Raw genomic sequence first — 18,261 nt, 5'->3', positions numbered from 1 at the left:
TTGTATCACGTGAAACAAAGGCTCATCAAGCCTCGTAGGATGTCGGCCAACAGGAGCCATCAAACAGCTTATGTTTGATATTATGAAGGGATCGTGCTGAGATGCCATTGACGGCAGTGGATTTGGGACGCGGTCTGAGCATAGGGTGCAGGATGAGACGACTGCATGGTGCATGCATAGTGCAAGATTTTACCTAGGACGCATTCCATCGCACTTTATTCCGGTCTTTTTCTTCTTCATCCAATGTTGAAGCGCTTATGTTTGGTTCATGGCCACAACAGACCAGGAACGCAGATTAGCGACATGAGGCTTGATTCTGGGAAAATCAGGAAACCCTGCGAGGAAGAGGGTTATTCGAAGCTCGAGCTCCAATACATAGCACAATATGAGTATGGTTCGACCCGAACCCGGCGATTCAGTTGAGCTAGAGGCATTGAGGTGGCTAGGCCGCAGGCGAGATCTTTGACTAACTGCCATTGACGGAAGTTTGCGAGCCCAAGGTTTGTATGGGTGGAGAACGAGCCCATGCTGCCAACCATAGGGCTGCTGATGTAGAGTTTTCCCCGACTTGTCGACCGTTTTGCCTCTGGATTAGTATGGCGCGGGAATCCCTGCGTGCTCTCTTTCCGTGTATCGATTTCTTAAATCAACCCCCTCCCCGATGAGAGGGACAAACTGATGGCAGGTTTGGTTTCGGCGGCGACCGTTCACCGTTATGCGGGGCCCTGCCGTCGCTCACGCGCTGCGAGGTTGTTGGATTCGTTTCCCCTCCACAATGAAAGGAGGGGGATACCGCATAGCAAGGGACAATTTACAGTACATGTCTGCTGTGCGAGACCCTCGGCATGGCACTTGTTGGCAGGTTGTTTGCAACTCGCCTGAGCGGGATGTGGGATCCGGGGAGAGTGTCTGTTGGAGATAATTGGACATGGGTACACAGAGCACGAGGCATGCTGAGGGGGCGTGTGGGTCGCGTTTTCGAGCGGCAGTGGACAGGAAGGCGCTGGTCACGAGTTACGGCATAGAATGGCGCCTCTACATTCCTCTCTGCCATGGCACTATTACCCACGCATTGCCTATGGTACGGCATGGAGTCCTGGGCAGCCACTGGCTGCTGTAGCGGCCCGTGTTGGCAAAGCAGACTCGACAGATTCCCGTTTGCTGGTGACGACGACTCACCCTAACTAACAATACACAAATGTGGCTGTGTGGTGGTTTTTTTTTACACGTAGACGAGTGCCATTTCGTAATGAACCGGTTTCAACAGGACCCACTTGGCCTGTGAGAGAAAAATAGAAATGCCGATTTCCCTCTTTGTGGGATCGGATCTTCGTATGGAGATTCGACAGGGGGGGAAGAGCACTGTGCTTTCCTTGGCTAGACAATTAAGCCATGACTAGCATGTGTTCTTGCTGTTCCCAACAATAGGCGGATTGCACTGCACACCTAGATCCTGACGGAAGCGGTCCAGGGGTTTTGATCGCCATAAGTTCCGTGTGACAGGAGAGCCTAGGCTGGCAGCCTCAAACCCCCTCAAGACTGGTCGGTCTGATACTTCAGGAGAGCGCTGCTAAACTGTGTAGCCCTCCTGAGGAGAGAACAGCGGAACCTCACACATCAAGTCCCCCTTACGCGCCGTCACCCCTGTCGGAAGTTGAGTCGAGTTGCATTAGTCCAGGTGATGCTCCGAGACCCCTACCTCTGCGATGACCTCAGCGTCGGCGCCATCGCCCTAGGGTAACACAGGACAGAACGCTCAGGATCACGCGAGAACAGGGGGGAGAGGCTCAAGATGGATGGAAGGGATACGGAATACTAAGATCCCCCCTTCCCTCCTCTTCCTCTCGATCTTGTGCAGCGAGCGGAGACTACTTCACGGCACAGGCGAAGACGAGAGGGAAAAGTTTCGAATATCCAAGAGGCTTGGCTTGACGTCCCTGCAGATTTGGCTGTGTCAGGAATCGCCTTTTTGTCCAAATCGCATGCGATGAACGTTCCATCCCACTGATCCCGCCACTCGCCGCCCGTCGTCTGCAGTGCTTGTCCGTGTCTGACCTGCACGGTCTTAACTCTAGAAATCCTACAGCGCTTCTAGTCCCCGTCGCACTCCTGCTACACGACAGCAGGCCATGCATGCCACCTCACATCATCATGTCCATTGCCCAGCCGCCCCAGCCGCAGCAGGCTGAGCAAGCTGAGCAGTTAGTAGGTACCTAGTGTACTCCGTACTTTGTTCCCCTCCAAAGTGGACAGCCTGGCCAGGTCTCTCTCTCTCTCTCTCTTTATTTTCCCCAACGCGCTGTTCCCCGTGCGGTCGGCCTCAGCCCCTCTCGACCCTCCCGCCAGGTCGATACTTAACACAGGTACGAATACAGGTACGATGGACCCACCTGCACTCAACATGTTTGGCATGGCGACTAAGTTCCCGTCTTTGTGCAGAGGCACTGGGATGTTTCCAGGATCAGTTGTTGAAATTTATTTGTCCGGTACCTGACTCTGCTCATTTTCACTGTTCAGAACTCGTAAAAAACGGGCAACACGAAAAGAGAACACGCACCCTTGTCGCACACGTACATTAGGTACATGACCTATTTCCTAGGCAAACCACTGAGCGGGTGACTCCTCGACTCCCCAGACCTGAAAGGGCACACCTCTCTAACCCTCTCCCCAGGGGGCTCTGAAACTCAAACCTGTCCCTATCTGGCCGGCTAGCATTCCTCCACCACGCTCCTACCCACTACGTAAACCACCTTCTCTGCTACGGGACCACATACTACACTGCACCATTCCCAGCAAGTACCAAAACCACAACTACCTTCATCCTCGCTTTACACTACTTTGCCTTGCTTTGTCCGTTTCTCGCCTTGCTCTGTCGGTTGGGCACAGTACTACCGCAGGAATAAACCTAGAAAGATAGGTATCCATCTGTGGTCTGTCCGCTACGTACCACTTTCGCAGTTCGCAAAATCCCACGAAACGCCCTCCCTCCCCTTTCGGCCTCCCAGTCGCGCCAACCCACCTTTCTCGACCCCGACACTCGCATACCACCACGACTCCCTCGACCTCACTCCAGGCCCCGATTCTCCAACTCGACCACCACGACGGCGAAGAAGACGACGACGGCCGCCATCTCACGACCGTCATCGCGCTCGATTCCAGATCTTACAGCTACCGCCACCGCCAGTGTCCCCAGGGTCCATATTCCCATGTGTCGCTGCTGACGAGGTCCGGCCATCACTCCAATCGCTCTACCTCGCCCGGCGCGAGCCTCGCAAGCTTCCCTTCACGGGGTACGACATTCTCTACAGCGACCGCCTCGCCACGGCGCATCCGCCTAACAAATACCGTCACTCTTTCTCACCTTTGTCGCAGTCGGCGCACTCACTTTCGGCAAGATGATGCTAGATGAGAAGTACGTTTGCGACCTGGCCGGCATCCTCGTCGCCATCCAGATGCCACCACTTCCACCTGGCCTCGGGGCTCTAGTTAGCTGACAATCAACCTCGCGCAGATACATTGGCCTCGGCCTCGCCATGGCGTCCAGTTTAGCCATTGGTATGCATACAATTTTTCAAAGACACTCGAGAACCACCACTAACCGTGCCTTCTTGCAGGTATTAGCTTCGTTGTGACGAAAAAGGTACGCGCGACTTCCGAATATTGCGGCCGCCCTGGCAACGTCGATTACCTTTATCAAGTGTGGAAGCTAACCCTCCACCTCAGGGTCTCATGCAAGCGGAAGAGCGTCACGGCTTCGAAGGCGACGGATACGTGTACCTCAAGAGCCCGGTGTGGTGGGCTGGAATTTCGACCTGTGAGTTTGCATTGGTCCTGCCCTTCGACTGATGGCTGCAAATCGCTAACAGGTGCTCAGTGGTCCTCGGGGAAATCTGCAACTTTGCCGCGTATGCCTTCGCGCCAGCCATTCTCGTCACCCCTCTCGGAGCTCTATCTGTCCTCATCGGAGCCGTTCTGGGATCATATTTCTTGAAGGAAGAGCTCGGTGTCCTGGGCCGCCTGGGAAGTGCAATCTGTCTCATCGGAGCCGTCATCATTGTTCTTCATGCGCCCCCAGATGAAGACATCCAGACCATTGACCAGATCCTGCATTACGCCATCCAGCCTGGTAAGTCTGCAGCTCCAGCGGTAGAACGCAATGCGACCGACAACTAATGCCACCCCAGGCTTCTTGCTGTATGCATTTGCCGTCACTTCTTTCGCCGTCTTCATGATTTACAAGGTCGCGCCGGTTCACGGACGGAAGAACCCCATCATCTACCTCTCCATCTGCTCGACGGTCGGCTCAATTTCTGTCATGTCAGTCAAGGCTTTCGGAATCGCACTAAAGCTCACGTTCGCCGGAAACAACCAGTTCAGCCACCCCTCGACCTACGTCTTCATGATCCTGACGACCGTTTGCATCCTGACGCAAATGAACTACTTTAACAAGGCACTTGCCCAGTTCCCCACAAACATGTGAGTATAGCCGTCCCGTGGTGCGCGCTTCGGACTGCGCTAACGAGAGACGATGCAGTGTCAATCCCCTCTACTATGTAACCTTCACGACGGCGACTCTTTGCGCCTCCTTCATTCTGTTCGGCGGCTTCAACACTACCGATACGGTCAACACGATATCCCTTCTCTGCGGCTTCCTCGTTACCTTCACTGGCGTCTACCTGTTGAACCTCTCGAGATCCGACCCGAACGGACACAATCTGGTTGCCGGTCGTGGTGGCGATGATGCTACAGGCACGGACATGATCTCCACCATCCAAACTCGCCTGAGCATGCAAGCCCGCAGGAGCCAAGATCCCCACCGCATGAGCATCGGTAGTCGCCATGGTGACACGACTGGCTTGATGAGGGCCTATGACGAGGAGGCTGGTGCCGAGTTCGGTCTCACTGATCTAGCCGAGGAAAGCGACGACGACGATGCTCATCATAGAGCGAACGGATCCGCCAAAGGCCACTCGAAATCATACAACGAGACAATCGAGCTCCAGAACCAGAGGTCCAACAGATGAGAGGGTACAGTGGAACCGTCTACTCTCTAGTCATGGGTAGACGTTGAGGCGGCAATTGTCCTTTTTTTCTTCTTTTTTTTTCCGCAACATTTCTTATTAGGAGCCCGATATGGGGGCAGTATTGTACATTTTTCTCCACAGCCATATGACTTGAGAAGTTCTCCACGACATGATCGGATTCATGAAAGAGGCAAAGACCTACTACGGAAAAGGTGCAGGTGCACCCTAAGCAAGGGAAAGGGAAAGCACTAGGAAACCAGAACCATCAAGCTTTCCACACTATTTCACTTCTGCCACGGCACGAGGAGCATCATCGGCACGGGAGGGATCACCCGGGGGGAGGGGTGGGCGTTTACTGGGGGTTCCATGGCACCACGTGCGAAGGCACCTATTGTACGATTAGGGAGGCGACGATGCGGGAGGGCGTGACTACAAGAGGCATACCCCGATTCGCCCGGAGACTGGCATTTTTTGTGCATTGTCCAGAAGCATTCAAAGCATCATAGACGTAAGACCGGGGCCAGGAGCCTGGCGAATTGAGAACATCATGGACCCGTTACGACCTCGATTGCGAACGCGGTTCCGGCAGGGCTTCATACCCAATCCCTTCTGTCATGCACGCCGGGCGTCCGTCACTTGGACGAAGCGAGTATAATAGCAAGGCACCATCGTTTTACTTGAATGATTTCGTTGCTCATTTCATGGTTTGTTCTACCATTACAAGCCAGTCGCAACTATCCGAATTCCCCTTTCGCAGAGTGATGCAAATGTTGATCAAGACGCCTGAGTAGTAGTATTCCACACCCCCGTCCTCCCGATAACTTTTTTTTGTGCCTGGTTCGCGCGAACACCCCCATTTTTGTCATCTCCAAGTCTGTCTGGTATTTTTTGGGAAAGTAGACAATAGAGACTAGAAGCTAGCGGAAAGCAGACCAAAAGTTTTTTTTTCCTTCCCCAACTGACGTCGTTTACCAACCAGCCGGGCCGGCGCCAGACTCAGCAGTCTCCTCGACGACATGAGAAGAAACCTGCGGCTCGGCAGCCTCCTACGACTGAGCCTCGGCCTCCTCGCCGCCCTCCTGGGCCTGCTGCTCCGCTTGTTGCGCCTCGGCGGCGGCCTGGGCCTGAGCGGCCTTGGCGCCGTAGTCCTGGGACATGGGCTGGACAACGGCCTGCTCCTCCTTGGGCTCGAGGATGGAGACGGCGTCGGGGAGGGTCTTCTGGGGACCGGCCTTGCCCTCGGGGTCAGAGCCGCGCATAATCTTGACCTTGATGCCGAGGACACCCTGGCGGAGGAGGACGTGACGGGTGGCGGAGTCGATGAAGTCCTTGGCGGGCTGACCGGAGTGGATCATGAAGCCGTCGGTGAATTTCATGGACTTGGCACGGGCGGCACGGAGCTTGCCGGAGACGACAACCTCGCAACCCTTGGCGCCAGACTCCATGATGAAGCGGAGGACACCGTAGCAGGCACGACGGACGGCGAGACCGTTGAGGAGCTTGTAGCGGAGGGACTCGCACTGAGCGACGGCGGAGAGACCGCGGTTCTGGACCTTGGCGGCGTAGAGGGAGACGGAGTTCTCGGGGAACTTGAAGCGCTTCTGAATGAGGGAGGTGAGCTCGCGGATGCGGCGTCCCTGCTCGCCGAGGACCTCCTGGGTGTGGGTGGCGCGGATGATGATGTCGGTTACCGTGGGGGTGACGCGGACCTCGACGCCGGAGTAGCCCTCCTCGGCCAGCTCGCGCTGGAAGAACTCGTTGAGCTCAGCGTAGAAGACGCCATCGGCGACGAACTTTCTGCGCTTGGAGCTGTTGAGTAGAATTGGTTAGCGATCCAGTGTAGAAATTTCCTTGTGCGCCGCAATCTTCTTGTTATTTTCTCGCCTTCTTTTCAACCCCCTTCAAGATCGTGAAATGTTTCGCGCCGGCGGGGGTGAAACCTTTTATTCTTCGCAACACAGAAGGGGGGAAAAGGCTTACATCTGAGTGCCTGGAACAGCCATCTTGACTTCTTTGCCCGGTTGTCGAAAAAAAAAAGAAGGGGTGGGATAGTTGGGACGGGTTGTTGGAGGTGTCGACGGTTCGTTCGCGGTCGGGGGGGCGGGTGAGAGGGTTGAGAAGTGAGGTTGTTCAGGTAGCCCGCTTCGCCAGTCGTCCAGTGCCTCGCAAGATTTTGGACCGCGAAATTGAAATTCTGTGTGCCCTAGGAGGTGGACGATAAGGGGACTTTGGTGGTCTGTGCTGGCCTTATCGGTCAGTCGGGTTGAGGGTTCTCCACCGTGTGCCAGCTGTGGTGACCTGCCAGCTGACAGCGCGGCGCGTGTGATAGATAGAGGTACGTACCTCTCCGCTGCTGACGTTTCACGTGGTGGCTGACTGTCGGGAATCGGGAGAGAGAGCTCCGTTTGCCGGAGGTGGGGTTTCAAGGGGGACAGCTTGTTGGAGTGGGAGGTCCCTGGTCGCGTTGTCAACCCCCGGGCCACGCCAGTGAAGGAAAGTCATTTACAGGCCCCAGCTGAAGCCGTCAGTTCAAGATTGAGAGCTGCTGTTTTATCACCCAACCCTTTCCTCAGCAGTGAAGGAATGCCTAAGCTAAATTACTACTCTCTTAGGAAACGAGACACAGTCTACTTGTCTCTTTTCCTTTTTTTTTTTATACAAATCATAAAGAATAATTCTTTCCAAAACTGAGATCAATTTCTTCCAAATCAGGTCGTGGACATCCAGCTGTCGAAGGTGGATTTTGAACATAAAGACCCTGGCATTCCATAGCCAAACACTCTTTGGAAGGCGTGACGTCGGCTCTCTGTTCTCGGCCCCGCGCTAAGCTTTTAGTGGGGACCTGGATCAGCCGTCCCTTCCTGCTTTTGCTGCGCCTGCACCTGCCCACATTGCAACGACCAGAAGCGTCAGCCAAACTGCTGGACCGCCGACCACCGTGACAACCCCCCTACGCTACCAACCTTACCTCACCTTCCAAACCTTACCCTGCGCAACCTCTTTAACTTCAACTCTACGCAGTTACATTGATTTTCCCTTCTTGTCTTCTCTCCATCGCGGTCCTTTCTTTCTTTCTTCTTTTTCCTATTTCCTCTTCACTGAAGTTGCGCGGCGTCTCAGCTGCTCTCCTTCAAGTGAACATCTCAACCTACAAACCGTCAACCCCTCTAGACCTTCCGCACGCAGCCATGCTGCAGTAGCTCAAAGAAGCATCATCTTCAATAGCACTTCACCATGGAGGCCAGGAAGGTAAGTTGCACATGCTCTTCCAGTTGCTCCCTGGCAGCATGGAAAAGGGGAAGAAACAAAGCTGACTATGTTGCGTCCTGAACTAGGTAGTAAAAAACGTCCAGTGCATCAACGGAGGCCTTACCTCGGTCGGCACTCTGCGACTCACCGATTTCCACCTCGTTTTCTGCGCACCGCTGCCTCCCCTCAAGGACCAGAACAAGGACGACAGCAATCATAACAGCCAGCCTCTCCCTCCTCCCAAGCACCGAGAATCATGGATTACCTACCCCATCCTTTCACACTGCACCCTCCGACTCATGCCTCCGAACCACGGCATCCACAGCTCTATTCGCATCCGCTGTCGCGACTTCATCTTTGTCACCTTCATGTTCGAAGACAACAACGTTGCCCGAGATGTCTTTGAGTTCGTGAAGCTCAGGACCTGCAAGCTCGGCACCATTGAGAACCTCTTTGCTTTCAGCCACAAGGGCTCCAAGGCTGAGAGACAAGTTAATGGCTGGAAGATCTATGATCCCAAAGCCGAATTCCGCCGCCAGGGCATCAGCGAGAAGTCAGCAGATAAGGGATGGAGAATCACCAACATCAACAAGGACTACACTTTTTGCGATACCTACCCCGCTATTCTGGTGGTCCCCTCTTCCATCTCTGACAATGTCCTGAAGTACGCCAAGGAGTACCGATCGCGACACAGAATCCCAGTGCTTAGCTACATTCACCCAGCCAATAACTGCACCATCACTCGTAGCGCCCAACCTTTGTCGGGCATCACCAGGAAGAACAATATCCAGGACGAGAAGCTCGTCATGGCCTCATTCGCTCCAACTGTACCCCGGACCAGCATCGACAGGGATCAGCCTCCCCGCCGGAGCCAGTCAGACACCTCTCAGAAGAACTCTTTGGATGAGTCAGAGCTCTCGGAGCAGGCCAGGCTGGAGGAGCAGGCGATTGCAGATGCAGAACCCAAGATGTATGACGAGAAGGGCAAGCGACTCATTTACGGCGCCCAGCAAGCCAACATGATTGTCGATGCCAGACCTACTGTGAACGCTATGGTCAATCAAGTTCAAGGCATGGGATCTGAGCCGATGGATAGATACCCTGGCGCCAAGAAGGCGTTCATGAACATTGAGAACATCCACGTCATGAGGAGCTCGTTGGCCAAAGTTGTAGACTGCCTCAAAGACGCCGACATCTCCCCATTGTCCCCGGACCAGAATGCCTTGGCTTCGACTGGCTGGCTGAGACATACGCAAGCCGTCCTGAACGGAGCTGATATTGTTGCCCGGCAGGTGTGGTTTAAGCACTCTCATGTCCTAATCCACTGCTCCGATGGGTGGGACAGAACCAGCCAGCTCAGTGCTCTTGCCCAGATTCTGCTGGACCCTTATTACCGGACCATTGAGGGTTTCATCGTTCTGGTTGAGAAGGACTGGGTATCGTTTGGCCACATGTTTAGGCTTCGATCTGGCCACCTGAACCACGAGAGCTGGTTCACTGTCCAGAAGGATGGCATGGCTGGCTCAACAGTCCAGCCTGGCGACAACGATGGCCGTGACGATGCCTTCCAGAATCTCTTTACTGGCGCTAGGCAGTTCTTCAACCCCAACAAGGAGGAAGCGGCTGACCTCGAAGCCGTCGCTGAGGGTTCTACGGGAAAGGTCGCCAAAGATGAGGCCACGGTTCCGAAAATGATCAGTCCCGTCTTCCACCAGTTTCTGGACTGTGTGTATCAGCTTCTCCGCCAGAACCCAACCAAATTCGAGTTCAACGAGAGATTCCTTCGCCGTCTGATTTACCATCTCTATTCTTGCCAGTACGGTACATTCCTCTACAACTCCGAGAAGCAGAGGACTGAAGCCAGAGCGTCCGAGCGAACAGCTTCGGTGTGGGACTACTTCTTGTCCCGGAGGCCGGAGTTCACCAACAAGGAGTACGACCCCACCATTGACGAGTACGTTAAGGACCGTGGCCGTATCATCAAGCCGAACCTTGATGACATCCGCTGGTGGCATCAGCTCTTCAACCGTACCGACGAGGAGATGAACTCGCAGTTGAACGCTGTGGCGGCCGCCGCAGTCAACAGAGCTTCGGCTCTGGCCAACTTCCAGCCATCTACTGAGGAATCGTACGTAGACAGCCAGCCCGGCACCCCGCCTCAAGAAGCTTCGAGCCCCAAGCCGCCGCCGGCTCTGCCCACCAGCCAGTCCGTTCTTGCAGCCGTGGAGACGGCGCATACGACACTTACCCCTAGTCGACAAGAGCGACAGGCACCGGCTTTGCACCGAAGTGTATCGGCCGAGAACTCGAATGCCTTCAGTGCCTTGAGAGACGGCATCGCCGGCCTGAACATCGGCAAGAACGTTAGCGGCATGCTCACCAATCTCGGCGGGCGCAACGCTAGCCCGGCGTCTAATTCGAGAGTTACAAGCCGCACCGAGCAAGAGCTCCGGGAAATGACATAGGGCGTCATGTTCGAACACATGCACGAAGCGCCTTACACAATCGAAGTGACGGACAAGACCATGATGCTTGACGCTGAGCTCTTCTACCAGGAGAGTTGGGATGACCCGAATTACACAATGAGTGACTGGGATGACGAATCAGTCTGGGCATGGGGGACCAAAGGGATGGTGAACTTTGGCATCGAGAGCTTGACCAGCTTGAAGAGCGTCTTGATCGAGGATACGTCAGTCAACAGTATCCGCTCTGGTACATCGATCAACTTCGTGGATGGCGTCGCTAAGAGAGATGCCAAAGATGATGCATGTTCCGACACCTCTTCCATCCAATCCCTCGGGTGCGTCGCGACGGGTGAGATCACCAATGGCGGTCTCTTCATTATGGTGGGCTCGAGTGTAGAGGAACTCTTGTCTGCTGAGAACGGCAGGTCTATGAACTTCGATTAGCAGTGCGACCTGATGGACAAGCGGTCCACAACCTAGTTCAATATTTCAAGAGTTTGGCGGGACCCGATGCATTTTTCCACCTTACGACTACAAAAGAATGAACGGATGGTTCTAGCAAAAAGCGGTATGGGAATTCGGGTGGAGTGTTTCACGGCTCCATAACGACAACGCAATGGCGTTTCTGTACTTGTACTACGACTTTTTTTTATCTTTTACTCTTCACCTCGCCTCGCCTCGCCTTTTTACCCTACTTCTTCGCTTCGGAACGTTGCTCATGCCGGAACCGGCATTTGCACAGTCTGCTTTCCGGCGTCAGGTCAGCAGAATTAGAAGACAACTTGCATCCAAGAGCGGTAAAGGGGGCTTCAAGACGCAACGAAACGGAACGAACAGAAACGGCTTCATACACGGTAATTCAGATGGGAAGAATCTGGAATAAAAAGAAAATTAGGCGTGGATTGAGCGGCTTGAGTGGAATGGAGACAGATGAGAGAGTGAGAGGGCGGAGAGATAGAGAGACGCTGGGGGGGATCCATTATATAGGACCGCTTGGATTTTGAACTCCCTGTACTCTCAGTTCCATAATTCTAATCAGTTTTCCAAGTAACAACCTCTTAGTCCATCGGTGACAGTTGTCAAGGACGGGTGCATGTTGGACCCCAGACGCCAGGGCATGCCTTTCTTTGCCTATACAGGGGGCATCGATTGTTGGCCCCGAAATGATGTCTACGCCACAAAGTCTTCAATAATGATCACTGTAGGGGAATGGGTTTTGTTCAATGATCTTTTTTTCTCTTCTCTTTTTTCCCCCTGTGTCTATTGCTTCGTTGGGCATCGGATCAGCTAGTCTGGTGTAAAGAACAAAGTCCATATTCAACCACCCATCGCCAAGCTGAGTCTCCCTTTTCTTATTTCACGATTTTAAACGAACCGCAGCCATTCGTCATGCTCATATCCCATCATGCTCGTCACTACAAGAAGACCTCGAGGTTGATCTCGAGGGTGCTCACGGGGTATCTGTGCACAAGTTAGTATTCTACAATTCAGAGAGCTATGAAGACTCGGAAACAAACCTCAAGTCAAACTTCTCCAGCACAGTGGGGTGCAGAATGCCGAACTCTCCGATGCGCGCCTCCTTGCCGCCGAGACGCAGGTAGATGGCAGCCGCGTGGCCGGGGAAGAAGGTAGCCTCGTCAATCTCCTCGATCCAGTAGCCGTCAGGCTTGCTGGGGTTCTCGACGACCTTGAAGTCGACGCTCTTGCCAGCCGTCAGACCCTCGTCATGGGTGAGGAAGGCGGTACGGAGCATCAGGAGGATGCGATCGAGGAGACCGTGAACAACCTCGAAGCCGCTGGTCTTGCCGTACCAGGCGGCACCGAAGTGACGTTCATTACGAGCCTTGCGCTCCAGAGACTCATCCTTGAAGACGACGTCTGCCGACTCGAAAATCTTGATGGGGACACTGTGCTTCTTGTTCTCGCGGATGGTCTTGAGGAGACCGGGAACCAGAGATGTACGGACAACCTGGTACTCGGCAGTCTTGGGGTTGGCAAGCTTGACAGCAGTCTTGCCGTCATCTTTTCGGTTGAGCCAACCGAAGTTCTCGTCGTGGCTGCAGAGGATGAGGGGCATGACTTCGCTCCAGCCGGACATGGCGGCCTCTGTCCGGACAATATCGGCCAGCTTGTTGATCATGAGAGGAGCGCCGATGGTTGCGCTCTTGTTAGGAGAAGATCTGGGAAGGTTATTGTATCCGTAGCAGATAGCCAGGTCCTCCATGATGTCGCACTGGTGGAGCACGTCGGCACGGGTGACGGGGATAGACACGTTCAATAGGTTGTTGTCCTTGGTGGAAGGCTTGGCGATGTAGGCCATCTTGGTAAGAAGCTTACACAAGGTCTCGGGTGACTCGTTGAGACCAGTGCAGGCGTTGAGGTAGTCGATCTCGACGTCGATGTTGCGGGGCGCCAGGGTGGGTGTCGTTCTTGAGGCGCCGTTGTGCTCGGAGACAATCTTGACGGGCTCCACAGTGAAGGGCTCGGAGCAGTACTGCGAGAACATGGTGACCATCATGTCGCAGACGATGTCGAGCTTGGTGGCGTCGGTGGCCGTCATCTCAATAAAAACGTTCTTGGTGTCGACGGTGATCTTGGAGTGGTCACCATTGATAATGGGCGGCAGGGAGCAGACAACGCGGTTCTTGTCGTAGATGACGGGATAGACGGGCGAGTCCTTGATTATGTGCAAGTACTTGCCGAGGTGCTTGTCGCCCTCGTAGAACTGCATGAGCTCCTCGCCGTTCATCTCCTTGGTCTGGTTCAGGGGTTTGAACTTGATGTCCCTAGGCGGCAGGGCCTCATATGTAAAAGGGCCTTGTATCGTGTCGAGGTCGTGGGTTCCAATAGCCACCAATGTTCTTTGTCTCGCCAGGTTCATGTGCAGCTTGTCCTGGAGACCGATGAAGGAGTCGTAGCTTTCTTGAGTGAACTTGATGTTGCGGAGGATGGCGCCGGCGACGAGGGGTCGGATCTTGCCGGTGTCTTGGGCGACGGTGATGACCTGGGTCTCGGGGTTCTTGGGCGCGACGACCTTGTAGTTGGGCGCAGCGACGGTTCCTCTGAAGATGTTGAGCATGAGTGCTATTCCCTCGAAGCATAGCATGTCGTATCGGTTGGCTGGGATCTCGATCTTGAGTTGGGGCGGCTCCTGCACGCCATTGACAATCGGCCGCTCGTCATTTTCGGTGTCCTCGTCAAGTTCGATGCCGAATTCGAAGCAGAGGTCTTCAAACTCCTGGGTTGTGAAGCTGCGTGGTGATGGTTAGCAAAAGGGACATTTCGGGATGGCGGGGTCGTGATATGGTGGGTGCGACTGGCGGCGCAACTTACTTTTGGCCCAGGGCCTTGTACAAATCGTACTTGTTGACGGATATGGTAGGCATGGTGAGGATTGGCGAGGTTCTCTCGAGGATACAGAGGTCCGTCGGTCGTCGAGGGCAGGAGAGGATCGGGCAATGGTCACTTTCCTTCTCCTAGTATGGCCTTGAGTCACAGATTTTTGGGGATATTCGGAGGTGAAGCAACACCACCCATGGGGGGGTTCGCAGGCGGGATGAACTTGCTGCTTTTACGGGCTTGGTGGGAGTCGTTCAGGCCACTCACTGCCCGTTCCCGCACAATGTTTGAGGGGCTGCGGGGTTGAGGGGCATCAAAAGCGGCGGCAGGACTCGGCATCTCAATTTTCCAGGGTCCGATGTCACTCCAGTGGCCCGTGCCAGGCGAAACCGGCAGCGCAGAGCTGCTACTGCTGGACGAGATGCAGCAAACGTCTTCGGTGCAGAACAGGGCCGATGACAGCTGGCGACCAGTGCGGCGGCAGGCTCGTCATCAACAGACGAAGTCGGGATAGATAGTGATAGCTATCATTGATGTTCAAAGTTTGATGGATGGCAGCTCATAACTGCCTCACCATCTCTGAGAGTGATAGTTGATTTTGTTCGATGCATGAACACGCTTGGAACCTTTACGTCATTATCTCATAGCTCTAAATCTGCTTTGGGGAATGCCCATGATCATGTAGTTCTCGTTGGCCACTCTCTTGGTTGGGTAGACATTTTAGGTGCCTTAGCTGCATCTCAAGTGACCCCTCCCTCAGCTGGTCACCGGGGAGACTTGCCAACCAAAGGGTCAGAAGGGATCTCTCTAGTAAAGACATCTGGTGCAACCTACCTGTAGGTAGATAGCTACAGGCGTCGCGTTTCTTGCACGAACATGTCCTCATCCTGTCAAAGAAGGACGCCTAAGGTCTAGAAAGTAGTGTACCTACCTACCGTGCGTCGAAGGAAGAGATACGTCAGTGCTAGTAAACCCTCTCTCTTCAGCTCCTCAGAGGCAACAGCCCCTCACAACTCATCTCAAGGGCAGAGCACCACATCTCCCTGTACCCCTGCCTTACTGCTCCCACCGCCCAAAGAAGACCTGGTACGTACCTTGGCAGCCTTACCTAAGGCGGCTCATCTAGGTAGTCACAGATACAGGGCTCCTAGACGCCCTGGACTGCTTGCTGTTCCCCGTCACCACACTGACGCCTCTTCTAATTCAAGTACAGTAGCGTGCTGGCCGGGTGGGACAGCACCAGAAGCAGAGACCTCCGAAGCGTCAAACTTCCCTCTCCGTGCCTTGTGCTGTCGCTACCTATCTCAAATCAACACCACATTTCTCCTCCGCCAACTCCCACACGAACGAATCCTCTCTTCTCACCACGACAACCAACTCATACTTGTCGCCAACCCGCCGTCGGATAGTGGCGTGGTCTGCATGCCCGCAACCTCCTGATAGTAATTACCATCCACCACCCCGGTTGCATCGTCTCGGATTTCAGAGCCCGCCCACCCCCATCCCACAACGACCGCCGCTCGCCCTCAACCAACCCATTGCATCACTCGCACGCGATCCACTTCGATCGCTGAAAACCAAGACGTCGACTCTCCTGAACATCGCTCGAGCCCCCCCATCGATAGACGCGCCTGTGCTTTCTCGCTCGCCATGGCAGACGCGCCGAATACCCAGGACGAGCTTTACCCCATCGCCGTCCTCATCGATGAGCTAAAGGTATGGCGGTGACTGCCTGGCCAGCCCCGATGCCAGCCTCCCATCCCCCGGCGCACACTTCATTGCTAACCTATCAAACCCAGCATGACGATGTCCTCCTGCGTCTCAATGCCATCCACCGCCTTTCCACCATCGCCCTCGCTTTGGGCGCCGAGCGCACGCGAGAGGAATTGATTCCCTTCCTCGACGGTATGTGTCGCGCATCCTATTCCGTCTGAGACAATATCTAAACAAACCAATAGAATCCGTCGAGGATGAGGACGAGGTACTGGTCGCGCTCAGCGGCGAGCTGGGCAACTTCATCGAGTACGTTGGAGGCCCCCAATGGGGTCATGTCCTCCTCTCACCCCTCGAGAACCTCGCTGCGATCGAGGAGCCTGTCGTGCGGGACAAGGTAGCTATTGCCCTGCTCCACCCGACCAAGTCACGTCGCCTAACCAAAACAGGCCGTCGAGTCCCTTAACAAGATTTGCGAGGAGCTCTCCTCCCAGCAAGTCGAAGAATACTTCATCCCCTTGACCATCCGACTGTCAAAAGCAGACTGGTTCACCTCCAAGGTGTCTGGCTGCGGCCTTTTCACAACGCCCTACAAGAAGGTGTCCCCGCCTGTTCAAGAAGAGCTCCGGAAGCAGTTCGGCCAGCTTGTTCACGATGAGACGCCCATGGTCAGACGCCAAGCCGCCACCAACCTCGCGAAGTTCGTCAAGGAGATGCCGGCTGCTATTGTTGTCGAGGAGATGATACCCCTTTTCCAGCACCTTGCCCAAGACGACCAGGACAGTGTTCGTCTCCTCACCGTCGAGATCCTCATCTCCATCGCCGAAGTCGTGCCCAAGGAGCAGCAGTCGAGCCATGGCGTGCTGCTCACCTCCTTGCGCAACCTGATCGAGGACAAGAGCTGGAGGGTCCGGTACATGATTGCCGACAGGTTTGAGAAGGTTGGACGGAGTCCTCCTGTGGGTGATGAGTTTACGCTAATGCGCGTATAGATTTCCAAGGCCGTCGATGAAGAGGTTGTTTCAAGAGATCTGGTGCCGTCTTTCGTCAAACTTCTCAAGGACAACGAGGCAGAGGTTCGGACTGCTATCGCTGGACAAATACCCGGGTTCTGTGCTCTGGTCGACCGAACCGTCCTCTTGAACGATATCATGAGCAGTGTCGAGGACCTTGTATCCGATACTTCCCAGCACGTCAGAGCTGCTCTGGGAACTCAGATTAGCGGTCTTGCCCCCATACTGGGCAAGCAAGAGTAGGTGACCTGGCTGCTGAAGTAAAAAGAAGACATGACTGACGCCTCAACAGGACCATCGACCACCTGCTGCCCATGTTCTTGCAGATGTTGAAGGACGAGTTCCCCGAAGTTCGCCTTCACATCATTTCCAAGCTGGAGCTGGTTAACCAGGGTATGTGAGCTTTGTTCTCGGCGGAGGCGCATTGCTAATCGTCCGCAGTCATCGGTATCGACCTACTATCACAGTCACTCCTCCCCGCCATCGTTCAGCTTGCCGAGGATAAGCAGTGGCGAGTGAGATTGGCCATCATCGAGTATATCCCTCTCCTTGCAAGCCAGCTCGGAGTCAAGTTCTTCGATGAGAAGCTTAGCAACCTGTGCATGAGTTGGCTCGGCGACACGGTCTTCTCGATCCGTGAGGCCGCGACGCATAACTTGAAGAAGCTCACCGAGGTATTCGGGGTTGAATGGGCAAGCGAGGCGATCATCCCCAAGGTTATGGCTATGGGCAACCACCCCAACTACCTCTACCGAATGACGACCGCATTCGCCATCACCGTGAGTGGCTCACTTTTACTACAGAGCATCCGTGTCATGTCAAGTGTGCTAACAAGTCGCAGACTCTCGCTTCGGTCGTGAGCCTTGATGTCATTGCTGACAAGATCCTCCCGATGCTGGACAAGCTCGTTGATGACGAGATCCCTAACATCCGCTTCAACGTTGCCAAGACATACGGCGTTCTGATTGACGTTCTGCGCCGCCTGCCGGAAGAGGGCACCATTTACTCGTTGGAGAAGGAGGGCAACAGCTTCACCGCATCCCCGAGAGGTATGGAGCTGATCCAGACGCGCGTCATCCCCAAGTTGGAGAAGCTGCAAAAGGATGACGATGTCGACGTGCGGTACTTCGCCACAACGTCCGCGAACAGCGTTTCTGGACCTTCCACTGGCGAGCCTATGAACACATCACCATAGATGAGAAACGTAATGAAGCAATTCCCAATCTTTTTACCCGGGTCGTTCCAATATTCCTCCCTTGAATGCATCGACCAACATATGCCGGTCTTTGGTGCTCCTTCGGCTCGCCTTTAAGGTTTTGCGGAAAAGAAAAGGAAAAAATATACAATAGAGAGAACGAGAGAGAGAGAGAGACAGAATGGTGTGCGCGCATCTTCAGATGGTTTGGGCTTGGCGAAAGGGACGGTCCTAGAGCATAGGTTGCACGCTGAGTTAAGGGG

General features: G+C 54.5%; 5 protein-coding genes across 5 annotated transcripts; 3 read left to right on the top strand and 2 right to left on the bottom strand.

Annotated features, from left to right (window-relative positions):
* The first annotated feature begins 3,358 nt into the window (after positions 1-3,358).
* On the top strand, positions 3,359-5,331 carry LY79DRAFT_248613 (magnesium transporter NIPA-domain-containing protein). The gene is made up of 6 exons (XM_060551829.1): positions 3,359-3,412; positions 3,512-3,555; positions 3,615-3,814; positions 3,875-4,126; positions 4,185-4,476; positions 4,535-5,331. The coding sequence occupies exons 3-6, from the start codon at positions 3,730-3,732 to the stop codon at positions 5,022-5,024; spliced, it is 1,119 nt and encodes a 372-aa protein (XP_060419259.1). The 5' UTR covers positions 3,359-3,412; positions 3,512-3,555; positions 3,615-3,729; the 3' UTR covers positions 5,025-5,331.
* A 364-nt stretch (positions 5,332-5,695) lies between these two features.
* On the bottom strand, positions 5,696-7,233 carry LY79DRAFT_537554 (ribosomal protein S3). The gene is made up of 2 exons (XM_060556682.1): positions 7,005-7,233; positions 5,696-6,833 (listed from the first exon to the last, which is right to left on the bottom strand). The coding sequence occupies exons 1-2, from the start codon at positions 7,025-7,027 to the stop codon at positions 6,071-6,073; spliced, it is 786 nt and encodes a 261-aa protein (XP_060419258.1). The 5' UTR covers positions 7,028-7,233; the 3' UTR covers positions 5,696-6,070.
* A 680-nt stretch (positions 7,234-7,913) lies between these two features.
* On the top strand, positions 7,914-10,738 carry LY79DRAFT_623209 (protein-tyrosine phosphatase-like protein; the record flags this gene model as incomplete). The annotated part of the gene is made up of 2 exons (XM_060562076.1): positions 7,914-8,273; positions 8,360-10,738. Exons 1-2 carry the CDS (start codon positions 8,259-8,261, stop codon positions 10,736-10,738), a joined length of 2,394 nt encoding a protein of 797 aa, XP_060419257.1. The 5' UTR covers positions 7,914-8,258.
* Positions 10,739-12,131: 1,393 nt separating this feature from the next.
* On the bottom strand, positions 12,132-14,279 carry LY79DRAFT_248566 (phenylalanyl-tRNA synthetase). Its single transcript, XM_060551827.1, has 2 exons — positions 14,072-14,279; positions 12,132-13,989 (listed from the first exon to the last, which is right to left on the bottom strand). The coding sequence occupies exons 1-2, from the start codon at positions 14,122-14,124 to the stop codon at positions 12,234-12,236; spliced, it is 1,809 nt and encodes a 602-aa protein (XP_060419256.1). The 5' UTR covers positions 14,125-14,279; the 3' UTR covers positions 12,132-12,233.
* Positions 14,280-15,727: 1,448 nt separating this feature from the next.
* On the top strand, positions 15,728-17,998 carry LY79DRAFT_575764 (armadillo-type protein; the record flags this gene model as incomplete). Its single annotated transcript, XM_060559736.1, has 8 exons — positions 15,728-15,793; positions 15,877-15,982; positions 16,036-16,187; positions 16,240-16,731; positions 16,783-17,042; positions 17,096-17,196; positions 17,245-17,582; positions 17,627-17,998. 8 exons carry the CDS (start codon positions 15,728-15,730, stop codon positions 17,996-17,998), a joined length of 1,887 nt encoding a protein of 628 aa, XP_060419255.1.
* Between the last annotated feature and the right edge of the window lie 263 nt (positions 17,999-18,261).

Source organism: Colletotrichum navitas, assembly GCF_030913465.1.
Source record: "Colletotrichum navitas strain CBS 125086 chromosome Unknown LY79scaffold_4, whole genome shotgun sequence".
Lineage (NCBI taxonomy): Eukaryota > Fungi > Ascomycota > Sordariomycetes > Glomerellales > Glomerellaceae > Colletotrichum > Colletotrichum navitas.
The sequence above is the reverse complement of the archived record's forward strand: the minus strand, read 5'-3'. Positions and strand labels throughout refer to the sequence as shown.